This window comes from Myripristis murdjan, unplaced genomic scaffold (assembly GCF_902150065.1).
Source record: "Myripristis murdjan unplaced genomic scaffold, fMyrMur1.1, whole genome shotgun sequence".
Classification (NCBI taxonomy): domain Eukaryota; kingdom Metazoa; phylum Chordata; class Actinopteri; order Holocentriformes; family Holocentridae; genus Myripristis; species Myripristis murdjan.
In genome coordinates, this window is record NW_021941804.1 from 27,027 (window position 1) to 47,122 (window position 20,096).

The window sequence follows — 20,096 nt, forward strand, 5'->3', positions numbered from 1 at the left end:
CTGGAGAAAATTCAGGTGTTACAAACATGTCATTTACTGGATTTCAAATAATGTGTAATCTTAGAAAAACACAACATCAGGCATTACAAAATCACCACCACTGACACTAAATGCTGTATTAATACAAGGAGAAAACATGATCTTCAAGCCTTTGGACACTGTCTTTTCATAGCTTTCTGAAACTAGGAAAAGAAAATGCCATTCAACCTTGATTCTCCCTGTCAGACTTGGGTCAGAATGTTTAGATAACAGACTTTTTTTTTTTTTTTTTTTTTAAACACATTGTGAAGTTAATGGATAAAACTCCCTGCCAGTCCAGAGGAGTGACAGCCAGTCACAAGAGTCCAGAGCTGAGGTTTTCAATAATCAAACGCTTGGCTGAAGCTGCGTTTCTGTCCTCCTCGTTGTTGTGTTGTTGTTATAGCCACCACTGCTGTTGCGGAACCCATTTCCTCGACCGCCGTTTCCTCCAAAATTTCGCCCCCTTCCACCTCTGAAGCCTCCTCGTCTGTCACCACGGTTACCACTGCCAAAGCCTTTGTCACCGGGTTGCTGAACTGCTTCTCCTCCAACTCCGGGAGCTCTGTAGCAACAGTTAGTTGCCAACGCCGACCATCCTTCCAGGTTTCCTATTGAAACATCAATTAGAGTAAGTTGGTGGGATGGCCCAACTTTCAACTGTCAACTACAGCAGGGAATGACAGGAGTGATTTTATTTTATTCTTTTATTTCAATTTGTGTCTATATTACTTGGAGCTGCTTTCACTTAATGTTTCTTGCTTTCTTACCTGAATGTGCTTGACTTTGTCAGCTGGGACGTCGAAACAAACTCCCTGTTAGAACACACAAGACAGAGTGAGATTGGAAGTGTGTGTGTCTTGTTCTGTTTTTGAGAAGGGTCATTCTGTGTGTATTCTGTCCTATTGGACTGAGAGCCACAACAGGCACAATGCACACCTGAGCTACCAGAGCTGCCAAGCTCTTAATATAGCATTTTCTGTTAACAGAAATGTTGCTGTTTATGTGCTAATTATATATGCAGTGTAATATGGCTATTAGATGAAAATATGTTTTATCTACATTAAAGTACACACTTTGAAGAAAAAAATAAATTATTAAGAGCCTACTGAATAATGTGATCTACAAAAATGATGTAAACAAAAAACTGCAGATGTGTGTTTGTCTGTCTACTTACTGTTTTGCCCTTGAGGAAGGTCATTCTGTGGATGTGGTTCTCCATGTCCTCTCCTAGCTGGTCTTTGATGGTCCTCCAGGCGTAGCCCAGGTTATGCATCTCTTGAGAGCACACCAACTGCAGAGTGGTATAACCCTGCAAAGACAAGCAGGTAGACAGGCGAGCAGCAACATTCAGTGAGACAAACTGCTTGGCAGAGGAGAAATACATTCTATTATGTATGATGAGTAGCTGATTTCATGCAGAACCCAGGGGCACAACACACTTGTGATCAAGTAAGTGAAAGGCATACACTAAATAAGAAGTGCAATGAAAGGGAAATGTGCCTGGTAAGTATTTCTGTGCAACATATCCATCAAGCCCATCTTGTTTCATGCACGTGAGCATATCTATTTCCCAGAGTTGGCCAGTGACCTCTGTTAGATGGCAGTAGCGCCAGATTAACTAGAGTGCATCTGTGTCTAACTCACAGCATCTGAGTTGAGCAGTGACCTCTGTTCCAAGCTAGTGGCTCCAGAAATATGGGCCAAGGCAGCAGCCAGGGCATCAACTGCTCCTCTCTCCTCGATCAGCTTCTCAGCCGACGCTCTGAAATACCCGATGGCTGTGACAGGAACAGAGTCCAGGAACCTGGAAAAAATAAGATGCAATTTATTCTCTGCATATAACAATGTGCTTTGCTATCAGTTGAAGCTGGTAGGGATTCAGTGACTTTCTCAAGAAGACACAGGTGGGTCAACCTGTGTTCGCTAAAAGGTCGTCTCCCCAAGCGCTAGGCCTACCTGCTGCCCCCGAAAGAGAAATGACCACCACCATTATCATTAACCAAAGTGTGTGGCAGACAGTTCAAGCCCTCACATTAGCTGATAGTAAAACTATTAGCAACATTACATTAAGGTTTAGGTTTTTTTCTCTGCTGTTTAAATTGTTCATATTTCTATTTTTATATATTCCTTGTTTATAGTGTATATTGCTTGCTGCTATTTATCATCTGTTTATACTGTAAATTTGCACATTGCCCACATCTATGCACATTGTATACATCTATGCACACGTTTTTTGCACATTGGGTACTTAGATCTCTAGTGTCATCTTTTATTCTTCATTTTTTATTTATTTAATCTTGTAATCTGTGGATACTGTTGAAAACTGTGAATTTCCTTCGGGATGAATAAAGTATCTATCTATCTTTCTATCTAAAGAGGACAGGAGCACTTATATGCTATACTGGCAAAAAGTCCAAGTATTACATGTTTGTCACTGTTTATGTTCTCAACTGTGTAAAGCAACAGGTTGCTGTGTTGTTGTCAGCCACACAGCTGACTGGATTCATACATTTAATTAGAGGACTGTGTCCTACTTCACATTAGCAAACTGAGGGTCACTATAATTACCCACCTGACAGCATCCTTGCTGGAAGACTTGATGATGTCATTGGCAGTGGGAACACCGACCCGCTTGAATGTGATGCCCTAGCAAAATAACAAAGAAGTGTCACTTTAATAATCACAAATAATCCATCTGAATTGGAGTCACAAAGATCGCTGACAATGCCTCTCCTTCCTCCACCTGAGTCAAGATGTAAAAAGTCACTTACAGCTTTGTTTTCTACGTAGCGCAGCTGCTCCTCTTCTTTCTTTGGTAGAAACAGATACAAACTCCAGTCCTGCCTGCTCGGCCTGTACGTCCTGAGCGGTGGATGTATGACTCCACATCCTGAAAACAGGCAGAGAGGGAGAGAAAGAGAGAAATGTAGATGGAGGGAATTGAGGGAGACAAAGAGAGACACCTGAACACTGTTGCTCACTTTAACCACTAGAGGACGAAGTGAGCCAGGGTTCGTGAGAGGAGGAATGTTCACAGTATCAAACTGCCCAGAGTCCTGTCTTCAATATATGTGGAGTGGAGCATGCCGTGACAAAACTTTATATTTGTTGATCTTTGAAACCAACAGGCACTCGCCTTTGAGAACACAGTGACAGAACCGCAGGCCAACATGTGACTGTCAGGCTGCTGTTCTAAAATGGAGAACAATTCGATTGTGTCTGTCTCCGAATTTCCCAGATCAAATAGCAACTCCAGAAAGACAGAGACAACAACAATAAGTCATGCATGGCAAAATATCAGCCCTCAGATGGAGCTACCAGGTTTGTTACAAAGAGTGGAAATAGGTGGAGATATAGCCTCTGCCAACTAGCATCATATACTTTCTTGTTAAAAAGCTAATGTGACACCATCATGTGTGTTGGAGTGGTTCAACATCACATTGCACAAAGCAGCGTGCATTGTCCAAGAGCCTTGTTCTTGTGCAATAATGTAAATACTCTTATAAATACAGTACAGGTACATTTGCTCTCCAATGTAAAAAAATAAATGCTACCTCAATTTCCAAACATATTAGGCAAGAAGGCAAAAATGTAATATTTTACAGGAAGGATATGGTTAACCGGCATATGTAACATTAGAAAATATTGAAATAGCTAACAATACTGTCTCGGTACACAGGAGATCTATCTAGGTTTTACTATTATTGGGATTTCCAATAACACAAGAAACAACATACCTTGGGTGGAGAGCACTGAACCACCATCAACTTCAGGGATATCTAACCCACGGGCTGCTACGTTGGTGGCCACCAGAACCTCAAAGGACCCATTCCTGAAGCCCTTCAGCGTCAACTCTCTCTGCTTCTGGGGGATGTCACCATGGAGGGACTGGGCACCCTGAAATGTTCACAAATTAAAAATGAAACAGAGACTAAATATAATGGACATTAACAACAGAAAATGAGAAGATTATAAAAGTAAGTCTGAAGCCATTTTCAATCAGTCAAACTACCCGTCTTTCTAAATGGGTAACATAGGGCCCAATGTCAGTTTTTACCCAGCCTGTTTGCTGCACAACTGGTGGTGCTGTGACACTGCTCTTTATCCCTAAATGATGCCTGTCATTCTCTTTGGGCAAATTAGTCAGACTAGTGCGGACTAGAAAGACTGATGTGCATGAACTGATGAAGCCCCTTGGATAAGAGGCGAAACGTCTTCCTAAGACAAATACAAGTCCAGTTGCCTACGATTCAATTTGCCCAAAGAGAACGATGACCTGGATAAATGAGATATCCATAGACATGCCTGTCATTAAATAACAGACTGTGACACTGTAGACTAATGGAGATTTCACTACCTAGTGCTACAGAGTGACAGGGTGATGCAGCACTACTGTTTACCTGTTTGATGGATGCATTCATGGAGAGTTCGTTAGCCTCTTTCTTGGTTTCACAGAACACTATGCTTCTGCCGTGGCTACCGCTGTACACCTGGATCACGTCACCTATCACCGCAGCACGCTGGGACCAATGGCACGCTATAGCCAAATGCTAGAGAGAAAAAAACAAGAAAAGAGAGAGGAGAAGACAGAGAGAGAAAGAGAGATTGTCATTTTTCTGTTTGTTGAGTACAAAAGCATAATACAGCTACATGCCAATACAGAGCACTTCATGTGGAACCAAGATAACTGTAAGCTTGGAGTTTATATTCTTTTACTTTGGTCATCATCATGTCAACTATCAATGACAGTTACATATACTGACTAACAAGGCTTTAACAAGGCTATCCGTGTTAATGATGGCAAACAGAGGATTGTGAGCCTGTTCAACTCTGACAGTTCTAACACACACACCACACGTGCAAAGCACACACTTACCTCTACAGTTGTTGCAGCTTTCTGGGTTTTCTTGCCAATCAGGTCAACATGTTGGTACTCTTTTCTCATGTACTTCTTGGCGACGTCATAGACCCAGGGTGGGCAGGTGGCGGAAAACAGTAATGTCTGTGGGTTGGACTCTGAGTCTGGAGGGGAAAAAAAGGTTGTTACAGAAAGTATGGACAGATATGTTTTGAGTGAATTAACTGTTATACTGACACACATTACACACATCTATGCACACCATCCAACTTGTATTTTCCTCATTTAACACATATAAACATACACAGTCCATTAAATAGTCTTCCTGACTCATATAACATCATACAGACCGGATCAAACATTCCACTCAAGACACACAAACTCAAAACGGAGATGCATATATTACTCTTTCATGAATTTTCAGCCATTCCGTTCTTAGAAGCTGTCAGCATTTCCTTAATCGCTTCTGCAAAATTCACCAACAACTTTAATTCCACACACATTACGCTACATGCACACATACACTAGCCCTAATCCTGAAATGGCCACTTCTGTTGGTAATTTGGAGGATTCTCCTGAACTATAGGAAAATACAAAACATCTGCAGCCATCACTCACATTCTCAAAAAACCCACATACAAGCTTACTTTACCTTTCTTATATGATGCAGACAATATTTCTTCAACCTGCTCTGCGAATCCCATGTCCAGCATTTGGTCTACTTCATCCAGAACAACATGTTTGAGTTTCGAGAGGTCCAGCTTATTGTTCTGGAGGTGGTCTTTGATACGGCCAGGGGTTCCAACCAAGATATCAATGCCATTGCGAATAGCATCGACTAAAGGAGAGGAGCAAGGAGGACACAAATATTATTACCTTGTGCACAACAAGTAATAAATAGTTTGAGTAAAGATGTGTGTGTTTGTAAGACTTACTCTGTGGATTGTATGAGCTGCCTCCATAGAAACAGGAAATTGACAGCCTCTTGGAGATGTCTTTGAAGTCCTTAGCAACCTGGATCGCTAACTCTGGTTGGAGCCAACACCAGAACCTACAGAGGGAGAGAGAATTTTTTTATTTTTTTTTTTTTTTTAAAAAAAAGAGACTCAGACCTACATACAAAATGACAAGCAGGGTTTGTAGTGATTCATGTGTGTGTTTGCACCTTGGGAGCTCGTCCTCTGCTCCGTTCCCCTGTATCGCCCTGAAGCTTCTCCACCAACGGGATGGCGAAGGAGAAAGTCTTTCCTGTTCCTGTTCTTGCTTGGCCGACAACGTCCTTTCCATCATACACAGGATTAAACGTCTTCACCTGAATATCAAACAGGTAGGAGACTCCCCGAGCTGAGAGAGCAACCGAAGAGTTGAAAGGGACAGAGAGGGGACAACAGAAGGAGAAGACACAGAAAGAGGAAGGTGAATCAATGTTTTTTATGTAATGTACACCAAAGCATCCCAGTGGCCGCATTAAATTGACCGTCAGATATAAATAGCTACAGGAGTCCATGCTAATTGACAGCAGAAACCACAGACCTCCATTTCCAGCATCAATTTTGCTGGTTTGCTGAAACACTCACAAGTATCTGAATTTTGTTCAAAATAAGTAATACTGTGTCTGAAAGCCCTTCCATGCTCATCCTCAACGTCTTTCAGTTGGATAATGTTGGGTATTTATGCCATGGTTTTGGGAAGAGCTGCTGCTGCTGCTGAGTTTTCCCTCATGTCAATTTTTGACTGATTGAGCTCCATAAACGAATGCCCATTCAGTTCCATTATACTGGGGTGAAGCAAGACAGGCTGGAAATCTCACCAAATCACACAGAATTTATCTGACTGATACTCTGCACTATGGTTGAATGGGAAAATATCTTTTTTTGGTGTTTTTGGTGAACTGTTCCTCAAATCATTCACAGAACTCCCATGCAGAAAAAAAAACATTCTTCAGCCATAATAAATCTTATAAACTGTGGTTTTGACAAGGTGTTATCATAACAGCTCGAGGACTGCACAGCTGATAAACCCCGTTTCTTAAACAGCTCCCTTCACAGACACACAGTATACACCACTCTCACACTTCATGTTTAAGTCAGACAGGTGAATATGATGGTGTAAGAAATTTAACTATGATGTTTTACCTTTCAGCCGCTCGATGGTGCCTTGGGAGATCCTGAAGTTGGAAAAGGCTCCTTCCCTCTGCTCGGGAGTCTCCTAAAGAAATAAACCTAGTTAATGTTTGTCTATCTGCATTAGTGCCTCTCTGTATAGCTAACTTAAAAAGTTACACATCTGCAAATGCCAATGCAAAAACTGAAAAGCAGTGGCTCACTGATCATGGCATACTGAGCCAAGAGAAATTAAATATAACAATTACAAAGTTTACATTTTTGTACAATATTTGATTAAATATCTGAACAATGAAGTAACTTTTTAGCTAAGATGTTATTCTGAAGTAACATGTTTCCCAAATGACTGTCAGGACAGGTAATAAGGCTGGTTCAGCTATTGTCAGGAATGAACATTGGAGGATATTAATGATGGCTGAGCTATTCATACATAAAAAAAAGTCTATAGATAATATAAATAACTTATCTTGGGGCATAAATTAAAATAAAAACCTGTATACTTTGGACCTGGACAATCGTTAAAAATCTTTCAGCATGTGGAAAGAGCTGACAGACTCAATGTGTGTATCGAACACTACATGAGACGGCAGCACCAGAAAACACAAGTTGTACAATGTGAGCTAATTAAAGGCTGAAGGCTGAAAAGGTTGAAGCACGTTCAGCTTTTCCAGCTTTGCCACCTCTCTTCGATCAGAGTTTCTGTTATCATGGCAACCACATGAAAGAAAACCAACAGAGGAGCTAGTATACTCCAAACTGCGTGACTCTTGCACACCGATGTACAAAGATCTCAATCTGCAACAGTAACATGATTTTATTTTATTTTCTCTTCCTTGTCTCTGTTTGGTTTCATTGACTCCAATTTAATCGCATCTGTTAAATTTTGCTTTTATGTCTTTTTAAATTTTATGTAAAGCATGAATTGTGTTTGAAAGGTGCTATACAAATAAACGTGCCTTTCCTTTTGTTCTGGCTCACCTGTGTACACCTGAGCCTTTCAGCAAATAGCAGAAATGTGTCCCATGGTAATCCCTGTAAACACTTGTAAGAATCTGATGTTTTCTTACTCTGAAGAAGGTCAGTGGACTGAAACATCAATTTAACCACTTTCCAAGTGCAGCAGTGTTGCACTAATATTGTATATTTATGTTTTTTTTATTTTTCACAATGCCAGACAAATATTCCATGGGTAGGAACTGCAGTAGTGGCAATGTTGCATTTGCACACACTGCCTGCATGCAGCCCAGTGTTCACTTTCTGGTCGCTTTGAATTCTCTCAATCAAAATGTTCACGCAGAGCTTTTCAGAGTTGGTACCAACATATATTAAGATTCCTTCCACAAACATTGTGTATGAATACTATTGTTTATTTAATCACGATCGAGCGTGATTAACGTACACATCCACAGTATGATACACAGCCAAATTGAATTTTATATTTTGTTAATCTGTCCTGAAATAACAAGTGATAGAGCAGAGAGGCCTTGTGAAAATGTTCCCTCTATGCCTTTTCACTTGCCCAGAATCCCTACATTATCTACAGCAGTCCCTGACATCAACCAGGACACCTGTGCCAAACTGGACTCTGGGTGGAGCCCTTGCTACAGGCCTCTTAAAAGTGAATAATCCCTATCAGTGGCTTACTGTTTCTTTTTCGCTGTCACTGGCAGAGTCATCGCTGGACTGGGATGGCGTCTGGACAGGCGTCTGGCTGGGGGTGTTTGGGCTGGAATGTCCATTAGCCTGAGACATAACACTGTTGGTTGCTGCCTCAGGGACTGCCTTCTTTGCTTCTTCTTTTTCTTCTAAACCCCAAAGACAGGAGCAGAACAGGAGAAAGGAAAAGGTTATGCAAAATCCTAAATGTACCTCAATAGGGTAAACAGGGCAACAACAAATATTTAATCAACATAAAAAACTACAGCAGCAACTGCCATTTTGTTGCTATATTCTGATTGTCACCAATTGCCTGCATGGCCATTGCACTACTGACTCAGCCAGTAAGAAGAGTCACCAGCCTTGGCTGTGCTAAAAACAGAAGCCCAATTCCTGATAGGATAATAATGGTGAAAGAAGGTCTCATATAAGATAAAATTCCATACAAAGAACAATAGCTGACAAGTCAGAAAAAAATAAGGCAGCATTACTTATAGCCCAGTTTTCTATCTAAATAAGGATGTTAACTGACCCTGATGCATGAAATATTGGATCTCGCATTACGTCCAATGTTCCCTTAATGAACAACACATTTGGATTATATTTTGAATAGTTTGGCAGACAGTGAGATTTGTATTGTAAAATAGTGGCACTGCCGTCCTCCAACAATGTACTGACCTCTGTATCTGATTCTGTGTTCTTCTTGCTCTTCTGCTGAGGTGTTTTAACACCATTAAGATTGCCATTCATGTCCATGGATCCATCGGTGTGGCAGTCCACTTGGTCCAAAGTAAGCTTGTCTTTTTTTTTCTTCTTGGGGCAGGAGGGTCACAGTCTGGCTCCTCCTCCTGAGCCTCCTCCAGCTTCTTTTTCTTTTTCAATTGCTTGTCCTCCTTGGTCTTGTTCTTGATTTTCTAAGGAAAGGAATAAACACAAACAGCAGAGCCTTCAGATTCTGGATACAACTTAGAAAGCTGCATTCTTATGAGATCCAGGAAACATATGACAACATGTTCACTTCATTATCAATACATCTCCAAAATACAGAAAATGTCACAATTGTCAAAAGTCAAACTGGGCTCTTACGGGAGCACAACATGGCATTGGGAAAAAACACCCCAGCACAATAAGCACAAATTAAACATTACAACATGACTCGAGACATTGCACATGTGGAAGGAAGAAGGGATTTGGGAAGGGGGAGGTGTCCCAGCACAGACGAGGGCCGTATGCAGCCACTACGGCGCTCCGCACCCACGAACTGCATTGAAACGGGAGGGAGAGGGGGTGAGGGGCCAATGAGGCGTTGAATTTCAAGGGATGCGTGTATGTGTGTCCTTGTGTATGTGTGTGCGTAAGTCCAGGACCATCTTCCCCAAAGCAGAGCTACGTGGGGAGAAAACCTGTGATATGAAAACCTGTGATGGAAGAGTAATTTCCCTGCCGACAAAAAACAGCAAACTTCTGTGGAGGTCTGTCATGCAGCTAATTACAATGTCAAATAATTACACCCACATAATTACCTGCCTAGAGAATGTTGCTGCTGTTTAGATTTCACCGGATGCAAATTCAAAAAATGCACTCCAGGAATTGTATGAGGTCATCAGCAGTCACATGGCAAAACAGCCAGATGCTGTTATTATTGTTGCTGGGGATTTTAATCTGACCTCAGAACTGTTTTGCCTAGATTCACCCAGCACGTCCACATCTCCACCAGAGGAAACAACACACTGGACCATGTCTACACCAATGTTCCTGGCAGCTACAGAGCCCTCCCTCGTCCTCATTTTGGCCAGTCAGACCACATCTCCTTGCTTTCCAGAATTTCCCTGGTTGGGATCAATAAAGTATATCTATCTATATCTATCTATTCTCCTGCCTACCTACATCCAGCTGACAAAAAGGGTCAAACCAAGTGTAAAAACAGTTAGGGTGTGGACAGATGAGGCTGCAGCGTCTCTACAGGACTGTTTTGAATGCACAGACTGGCAGATGTTCAAAGACGCTGCTACCCAGGAGAAGCATATCGACCTTGAAGAATACAATCAGTGACATACATCAGCAAATGTGCTGATGATGTGAGAAATGCCATGTTTAATAAATCAGTCAAGAGGGAACCACATTTTAATTTCATTATACAACCTGATGTATAATGACCAATGAACTTCCTTGTATCCTTGTATAACAAGACATCGCTTGGAATGAAGTGCTCAAATGATTTGGGATCAGACAGACATCTCTTTATTCAGTTCCCTGTAAATCTACTCAAACATCCCAACCTCAACCCCAATATAATGTTTGACAGATTTTTTTTTTTTAAATCTTTTATGATTTATTCTTTCATATACAGCTCAAAGTTTCATATGAAGTTGACTCAGGATGCTGGACAGACAGCAGGAAAGACCTCCTGCCTTGATGTTTTTGGCTCACTCTGGGGGAGATGTGAATATTTTACCAAAGTCCTCAAATAACACAATCTCCGCATTCCTGATGCTAACTTAGCACTGTAGCTCATGAATCCAGCACATGGCACAGCTGTACACTACGTCATCATCATCTGCTGCTTGTGATCCCCACCACACGGTAGGCCAGTTTGATTTACCAATCAGCTCAGCAGCACGTGGGTTCATCATCACTGCCACGTGATATTCTCCAACCTGTTACGACTAGGCTACTGGCTAGCTAGTACGTATATATGCTTCAAAACTGTTTATCTTAACTACAACGGATCACAGTCGCATCCTATTGTGAATTAAATCGCCTAAACATACAAACACCGCGGGTGCCATGTAAGGAGATTGTTTACACTGGTTTCTTGACATTCAGCCGGCTGGCTAACCACCACGTTTCTCCTCATGTTGTCAAACATGGACGCAGTGAGTCCGGGCAGGGTAGAAACCAGCTCTTTAAGTCGCTTCTCCACCGAGACACCGACTTTCTCCTCACCTTCTGCGGTTTAGTCTCCGCGGCGGTGTCCGCATCTCCGTTCATGGCTTCTTCCTCGGTTTCAAATATGATTTTTGACGGCATTTCTCTCTCCGGCTGGATCCCCTCTGTGCGGACACACAGCACGCGGGTGAAAAGGAACGCGCTACGGTGCGCGTGGCACACGGGAAGACCGGGTGTGTGGCTTTCAAAATAAAAGCACGAGAGTTTACGCGCAAATTGTTTTCATTTATGCTATTGATCTATAGTAATAACTCAAAAAGGTTGAAACGGGAGGCTCAGCGGCACACAGTTGTTCATTAGTGTTGGAAAAAAGTGTTTTTACAGAAGTGAAAGAGGAAGACTGGGCATTTAGACTTCAAAATAAAATCAGAACTACTTTTGGAATTAGGTCAGGTGCATTTGCTCATTCTCAAGAGAAGAATTAAATTATAAGACCTCGAAAAATAAATGAGAAATATACAAATATGTGCCTTAGATATTTATTTAAAAAATAAATAATAAATAAAAAGTATGTGCCTCATAGATAAATGTGTGAATTAAACCTACCTGTGCATTAATTGTAGATGTAAAATATACAAATACAAAAATAATTAATTGACCATATGTTAAAAATTAAACCTATATAAACAATATATACACATGGATATTGCACTGTTGAAGTATTGTCAAGTCCTACAGATGTGAAAATCACGAGAGTTTAACCGGAGATTGTTTTCATTGTATTACTGATTTACATAACTCAAATAAGTGGGAAAGGGAGGCTCAACAGCACAGAGAGGTTCCTCAGTATTGACACTGTGTATATAGATAGATAGATAGATAGATAGATAGATAGATAGATGATAGATAGATAGATAGATAGATAGATATGAAATTTCAAATTACTTATTGAGTTTTAGTACATGTATACTTATAAGTTGAATTTGATAAAATGTTTTCCAAAAGGCTGAACCGAGTCTGAAATTCTGTGCCGCTTTGTACCGGGCATCAGGGACTGCAACATGAAAATTATACTCAAAAGTATACATCTATTTTATATATACATATTCTATTCCATATTTGACAGGTGTATTTCATTATACATATAGCTAAGGTTCAAATGTAAAAGGTCTATAGATATAGTTTAGTTATTTTATTTTTATGACTCATAGGATATGCAGAGGCTTTTCTTTTTTCTCTCATTGTTTGTATTGTTCAGCTTTCTCTCTTTTGTGACTTGTGTTTGATTTTTCTAAAGATATGCGTTTCTAATAGTGTTGACAGGTGTGTTTTTTGTTGTCCGCTATTGTCCCTGTGCAATGTTTGGACACATGCTTATTGACCTCATGCCAACAACAGCAGAAACATCAAATCCCGTCCTAATCTAATCTCAATTTCTTCAGCAGAACTACACTGACGTATGCCGTGAGCAAAACACGGCATGGCAACCACACTCCTCCCCTATAGCAACCACAAATGAGCGCGCCTCTCCTCTTGAGAAGTTGCTACAGTGTCGTAAAGCGCAATATTATGGTCGGAAATTTGATCAGTTGTCCTCTATCGGAGTTCCGCCGTCCTTAGCAGCAGGGCAGTTCACAGCAGAAAAAAAAAAAAACAAAACAGACACCACGCTGAAACATGGCAGGGACACTCGCACGGAAAGCTGTCGACCACCTGAAGAGCAAAGAGTTCAGGGATTATTTGATGAGGTAAATTATATTTTGGGGCATCCGGGGCTGGGTTTCTGTCCTAGTTAGCAAGTAGCAATGATGTAGCTCGGTAAGCTAATCCCCGATATGAGACTGTATCGTTACCATCACAGTATCAGCTGTTAGCTTACCTATTTAACACATAGTTAACGTGAAAGCAGCCTCTTTTTATCAAAATGCAGATTTCTCCTCACTTTATATGTTAGGAGACATTGGTTGTATTTGCGGATACTTTTGAAGGACATTTGTCAACTGTGCTGCGCGGCGGCGGTGTTTTAGCCTCCGGTGTGACTGTAAATATGAGATATGCTGGTTGCAAGCTACAGTGAATGAGTACTGTCTATATATATATATATTGTATATCCCCATATACAATAGCTAGGCTACATAATATGGCTGCTTGCTTGGTGTAGTGAGAACCAGGGCTCTTGAACTAGATAATGTCGTGGTTTAACCTCCAGTAATAGCTGTTTAACCTCTTGCAGCAAAATGAAAGAATATATTTTTAATTGGCCTGAGGAAATAACAGTTCAAGTTAAATGTAATGAGGGCCATAATAATGTGGGACATTGTGCACTCATGTAGTATGACTGTGTTGCAGAGAGGCGACAGATACACTGCACTAATCCTTGAATCGGCAGGGATTTGGTGTTCTGGTCAGGAAACTCATAAAGTGGATGTCTCATAAAGTTACACTGAACCTCTGTGTTCATTCTCTTAATCATCACCATTCACTTTGCTGATCCAGGCACACAGTCCTCACATTAATTGCTTTTTTTTTTTTTTTTTTTTTTTGAGATAATAAGCCATGTACCTGGCAATTACCTGTCATACTTGTCATTCTATTACAGAGAAAACTCTCAGGTAGTGCAAACTTATGGCTCAGGGAAATTTACCCTCAAAGAGCTAATGCACTTATCTACATTATTCCTTTAACCTGTTAAAGAAATTAAATATGGCTTAGCTACTCGGAATGACACATTTTGATTGATATTTCTTGACACTGTTCAGCTAATTGACAACGGGCAATTTAAAACAAGTAAACAAGTACAAATACTGAGTGATAGAACAAAAAACAAATGTTAATAAGATGTAGGCTATAGAAGATGGAGATAAAAGAAAGGAGGGGACAGTAAAATATGTAGAAACAAAGGAGGACATAAAAACAATAAAATATATAAAATTAAGAGAATATAAGAATAAATCCAAGGATGCGTCACAGTTAAATTTTCGTGTGACACAAATGTATGGCTCGGCGAAATTTACTGTCAAACAGCTAAATGTAATTATCAGCATTATTTCTTTTTGACATTTCTTAAAATTGTGGTGTTTAGTGTCCTCACACCTTGGTCAGGCGAGATTCTGATAGGGTTGTAAATTTGGGAGCAATTTGGTGGTAATGAAACTGGGTTGTGACTTATGCTTATGTAAAAATTTCATTCAGATACAAAAGCATACGTGTTTGAGACCTTGACCTGGTGTGCTGGTGGTTTATTGCCTAAGTGATGTGTAAATAAAGTTTTGTTGGTGTGCGCATCTTTGTTGCAAAACGGCAGGAGCCTTAGATAAGGTGGTTTTGGCAAGTGAGACAGTGATGTATTATAGCATCTTGGATGACATGAGACACCACTGATGTTCTTCCAGCTGCCTGACAAAAGAGAATTTTTTTATTATTTTATTTTATTGCTGGTGTGTTTTGTCACTATGTCGCAAGTTGTGGACTAATCCATAAACTCACTATCTTGTGTTATGACATGCGTGGTACAATTTACGATTCAGAGTAACTCAGTATTTCAGACTTTTCGGCCTTGGACCAAGATCCTTCCTCGACCAATATTTGAGTGAATATAGACGTAGGGGCCCAGACTGAATAAATTTATTGTCTCACCCTGGTAGCTGGGTTCATTTAAAACAAAATAGTAAAGTCTCTTGTCATTTGTGAACCTTCCAGAAATAGGCCTGTGACCCATTTTGTCTGGTAGTTCTTGTCACCTTACTAATATCAGAATGACCTGTCTTTGTCTTTCTGTCTCTCTCTCTCTCTCTTCTGTGATCCCCTGGAAATGAAAACAATTCAACAGCACGGTGAGCACTCTGACTTGATATCTTTTTGTCCAGCTGGATGTCTCTTTTCCTCTCTGTCTCCCTACTTATTCATCTCTCTACACTAGATAGATGATAGCTGCTTTGTCTGTCTGCCCTCTTGTCTGACTTTTTATCTGTTTGTGCTGCAAAGTAGTTTTGTACCTGGTTATCTGCCCTTGAGTGTGTGTGTGTGTGTGTCCATTTCTGGCTTGTATTTTTACACTTTTAACCACTGTATTTATGTCATAGCAGATAAGGGCCTGAGCTGAACAGCTGAAATCTAACTTGTTTGTGTGTTTGTGTGTCTGTGTGTACGCATGCAGCATTTCTGGGGTCCAGTAGCTAACTGGGGTCTTCCTATAGCCGCCATCACAGATATGAAGAAGAGCCCTGAGATTATCAGTGGCAGAATGACCTTTGGTAAGATACACATACACAACACACACACACACACACACACACACACACACACACAAGACCATGTAGTGATGCTGTTGTCATTTGTGTCTTTATTTCTAAACGACTGGAAAAATCCTCCTGTGTAACTTGTTATACTGCTGTACTGCTTGTTAGTTACTCTGGATAATATTATTAGTTAAATGTCCTAATTGTAATGTAATGTCACACAAACGCAGCAGCACTGCAGCCACACATACATGACACACAGACGTCACATTGATAGACGCACACACATAAACAAGATAAGATGTAATACTAACACACATCTGCCCAAAACACATGTATGTGCTGTTGCTAACACTCGACTTTTTGCACTTGCACTTTAGTCTCCAAAGGCTAAAAAAAAAAAAAAAAAAAAAATCTGGATTTTTTTCCAAACTTAATCAATTTCATCACCTGATGTATTAAAAATGCCTCTTACTTGGATGCTGTAATCACATCATATGCCATATTTACTGCAGTCTTACTTATTTGATTGTTTTTGTGGGCAATAAAGCTAGAAGATGAATTTTGTTATTACATGTTTCAGCTGAAGGGGAAATTGTCCAGCAGCAGTCACTGGCCTAATTTAAGAAAACAGAGGTGTAATAACCCAGCCACTCTTGTTTTTTTTTTTTTTCCTCTCTCAGCTCTGACCTGCTACTCACTGCTGTTCATGCGGTTTGCCTACAAAGTGCAGCCACGCAATTGGCTACTATTTGCTTGCCATGTGACCAATGAGACGGCACAGCTGATCCAAGGAAGCCGTCTCATCAAATACAAGTAAGTCATAATGTATCATGTCTCTTTGTCTCTCTGGACAACACATGAAGATGCTGTTGGTTATTGGGGTGTTAGCAAAATTGCTTGTACCAAAAATAGGTGTCTGTGTTTGCAAGGTCTGCAGTGTTGAAGCAGCTGCCTAGAGACAAACCCCATAACTCCAGTCATGCCAGTTTAGCTCCTGTAATGTCCTGGATGTTATAGCCATCAACCATTACAGGGTGCATCACTGATTGAAATTAAAGTTACTCAGCATGTGCAGGTGGCTCAGCAGTAAGACTGTAACTAATGATGACTTTTATTGGCTATTGATTTATTTATTTATTATTTGTCATTTGGTATATCAGTAAAAATACTGACAAATACTCATGGAAAGTTAGCACAGTCTGAATATTAGTTTTACATATATATCAACAGAGAAACTTAAGCAAATCTTTGTATCTTTGTGATCTTAAAGGGTTATTTGCCCATAATGCATGATATGAGAATCACTGTGTGCTTCCTTGAATCCCTGATGAGGAAAGTTTTAGTTTGCAAATTTTCATCTTAAAGTTGTACTAAAAAAAAAACACTGTAGTGATCCAGTGGAATCAAAAGCTCTATTTTAAAAAGCTCACACTCGTCATGCAGTTTAATTCCAGCCGCTGGTATCCAGTCACATGCTCATTACTGACTACACAGCTGCACATGAAGGGATTTTTCAGAAGTGCCCTGTGTATAGCATTCTAGCAAAAAACGCATGCGTTTGGGAAGTAATGAGCGTACTGGTGGTTTTCAGAGTGTTTTTCAGAGTGTTTATCACATTTATCACCTCAACTTGAACATGTTCATGTTTTTTTATTTGTTAGAACTTGAACATCCAAAGTCATTTGTATTTATGTATTTATAATATCACCATGATTAAACTGCAGCAGATATTGCTCACCTTCTGTAAAATACAATTGTTTGTTTGTATTAGCGTGAATATAACTAAGAATAAAGCAAAATATTTAATACTACACCATGCCCATTGATAATTACAAAATCAGATGCAGGCAGATGTGTGTTTATTGAGTTGAAAACAACATGTTTTGCTTTCCTGTATCTGTCTACTGTCACTATCAAATAAAACAGAAATGCTAAAAAAAAAAAAAAAAAAAAAAAAAATGTTTTGGTCCTTATACAGTGTGACAAAACTTTTCTTATACCCCACTGGCCTTTACTGGAGAACAGTGCTCCCTGTAAACTGAGAGTCACATGGATCTCCACAGTGAATTAAGGATGAAATTTTGATCTTAACTTTAAATAGGCAGGAGTTAACCTTTAAATGAATGGAAGAGAATAAAATGCTACACAGTCTGATTGTTGTTGTACTGTTTCAGGATGGAGAAGAAGATGGCATCTTAGTGGCAGAGCGAAACGGATGCAGAATGTTCACTTTTGGGAGCCAGCAGCAGAGCGAGAACCTGTGGCTAAAACATTCACCTTAACCTGAACAACAAAAGTGGTGCACCTAAACAATCTCATCTAATCATCAACACATCGGCACTTAAACTTTATTTTAAATTTATGATATTGTGGCTCGTCATCCTCATGAAATTTTAGTAATATTTTACTACACAGAGACAAAACAAACAGGTACTGCCCTTCAAGAATAAAGGTCAACTGCTGTAATATAGTCTGTACTTAGGTTTTTGCTACATGCAGCATTGCACAAAACATAATGAGGGAGAATGTACCGCACACAGCAAGCCAGGCAATGTTCATATAATCATAAGACATTTTATTTCAGGCCATCATATGAATAAATATTTGTGCTAGCCTACTTCATCACTCACCTGGTTAAATAAAGGTTTGATATTTAATAGAGAAACATGTCTGAAGTCATTATGTTCAAGTATGTCTGTACAGGGGCAGAATATTATTGGCTAAGCATTTGGACTAAAGTTCATTAACCTTCATGTAAAATGGGGCAGAACACACACAGTTGTCCTTTGGGGTGCTGTGGAGCAAGGATTATGCTGTACACTGAAATAGAAAGAAATACGATTCTAATTTGATATCATTATTTTAGTAACATCATGAGCCAAAGTTAACTGTACACATTTTTTGATTATACAAAATATTGATATGTTTTACATGTTGAGGCTAAAAGCTGTGTGATTAGGACATTAGTTTGTAACGCTGTGTGGCCGGGCAAGACAAGCTGCTTCTGCCACTGCTGCAGATTAAGTGTTGCCTTGTGTTGTTATGTCATCACTTTAATTTATTCACTCATATTAATGTGTCATTCGCATTTTGTTTTCCATGATTGACAAGCTGATTTCTTGTGGTCTTTGGGTTTATTGAAATAAACTGGCAATAATAAAGGACTGGAACACACTTCAGTGCCTGACTCAGTGAATGACGCAGTAAGGGTAGTTTGTTTAAGCCTAAAGTACAGTGGGTCATTGAAGATTTCAGCTACAATCGTGTTTGCTCCAAAGTCCTCATCCAGAGTCATGACCAAGCCACAGGTAACCTCTAAGCGTTGGACATCTTGCAGTGGTGACGTCAGGGAGAGCAGGGCTACATATTTACACTTAACAGTTTGGTGCAGTGACCCAGTGCCCTTGTAAAGTAAATAAACAGCTTTTGCTCTCAGCAAAGTTACAAATTCAAAGATACATCAGTGTGCAGTACCTCTGGAGCTTTGTCAAGAAATTTCCTGAGGAAATGGTACATGTCTTAATCTTGCTCTGGGATGAATGAATAAATCAGACTGCTGTTTTGCATTTGAATTTATTCCAACAACTTCCTGCATACCTTTCCAGAATGATATAGAGCTAAACATTGTCATATTATTGCTCTCCTAAGAGGGCCATTAGCAGCTTCATCTATGTTTTTTTCCCTATTCCTTAAAGGATTTGAAACCCATAGTTGGGGTCGCTGAGTCCCTATCCAAAGTCAGCAATATAAAAGTTGATTATTAAGATCAGGAAGAGCTTTTGATGTAGCCTACCACTCTTTGGCAAAGCAGCTGATTATGAAGACATAATGGTATGATTTAGTGCAACTCAAAATTATTGTCAACATTACCATGGTAAATACTGACACTCTATGTGCTCTTCTCTTGGACTGGATTGCACAATGTACCACATGCAGTGCAGTTCAAACCTTGATTTGCCACTTCCCAAATCCTCAGATGCATCAAGTGAAACACTTGTGAGGCCTCCACTGCCCTTGCAAATACCGCTGTACCTCAAAATCAGAGACAATGACGTCATTTTTAAAATTTATTCAACAAAGTGAGAATCTATCAGGTTCTGGGTAAAGGAAAAGTTAAATCATAATGGGACACATGGCCAAACAGGGAACTCGGCAATAACATAACCCCCAGTTATTAGAGGTAATGTTGTTTGTAATGTTTTCTTTTCGCGCTACGCTCTATTTTGTATATCCAGATAAAATAAAGGTCACAGGTGGAATTCCGAGTTGACTTGAACGCAGCACTGTATAGCAATGACACGCTTCCCT

The 20,096-nt window shown here is 40.0% G+C and overlaps 2 protein-coding genes across 2 annotated transcripts; one reads left to right on the forward strand and one right to left on the reverse strand.

Annotated features, from left to right (window-relative positions):
* Positions 1-217: 217 nt before the first annotated feature.
* On the reverse strand, positions 218-11,727 carry LOC115356781 (nucleolar RNA helicase 2-like). Its single transcript, XM_030048003.1, is given in 22 exon segments — positions 218-404; positions 406-548; positions 551-629; positions 789-833; positions 1,196-1,330; positions 1,666-1,825; positions 2,594-2,667; positions 2,793-2,833; positions 2,836-2,911; positions 3,759-3,783; positions 3,785-3,918; positions 4,422-4,571; positions 4,898-5,043; positions 5,532-5,717; positions 5,815-5,909; positions 5,911-5,930; positions 6,045-6,223; positions 7,015-7,087; positions 8,647-8,798; positions 9,333-9,473; positions 9,476-9,572; positions 11,605-11,727. Coding segments are annotated over 22 exon segments (2,280 nt in total). The 5' UTR covers positions 11,689-11,727; the 3' UTR covers positions 218-359.
* A 1,385-nt stretch (positions 11,728-13,112) lies between these two features.
* Positions 13,113-18,962, forward strand: LOC115356782 (mitochondrial pyruvate carrier 1-like). The gene is made up of 5 exons (XM_030048004.1): positions 13,113-13,295; positions 15,377-15,380; positions 15,704-15,800; positions 16,469-16,601; positions 17,963-18,962. The coding sequence occupies exons 1-5, from the start codon at positions 13,225-13,227 to the stop codon at positions 17,985-17,987; spliced, it is 330 nt and encodes a 109-aa protein (XP_029903864.1). The 5' UTR covers positions 13,113-13,224; the 3' UTR covers positions 17,988-18,962.
* The last annotated feature ends 1,134 nt before the right edge of the window (positions 18,963-20,096 follow it).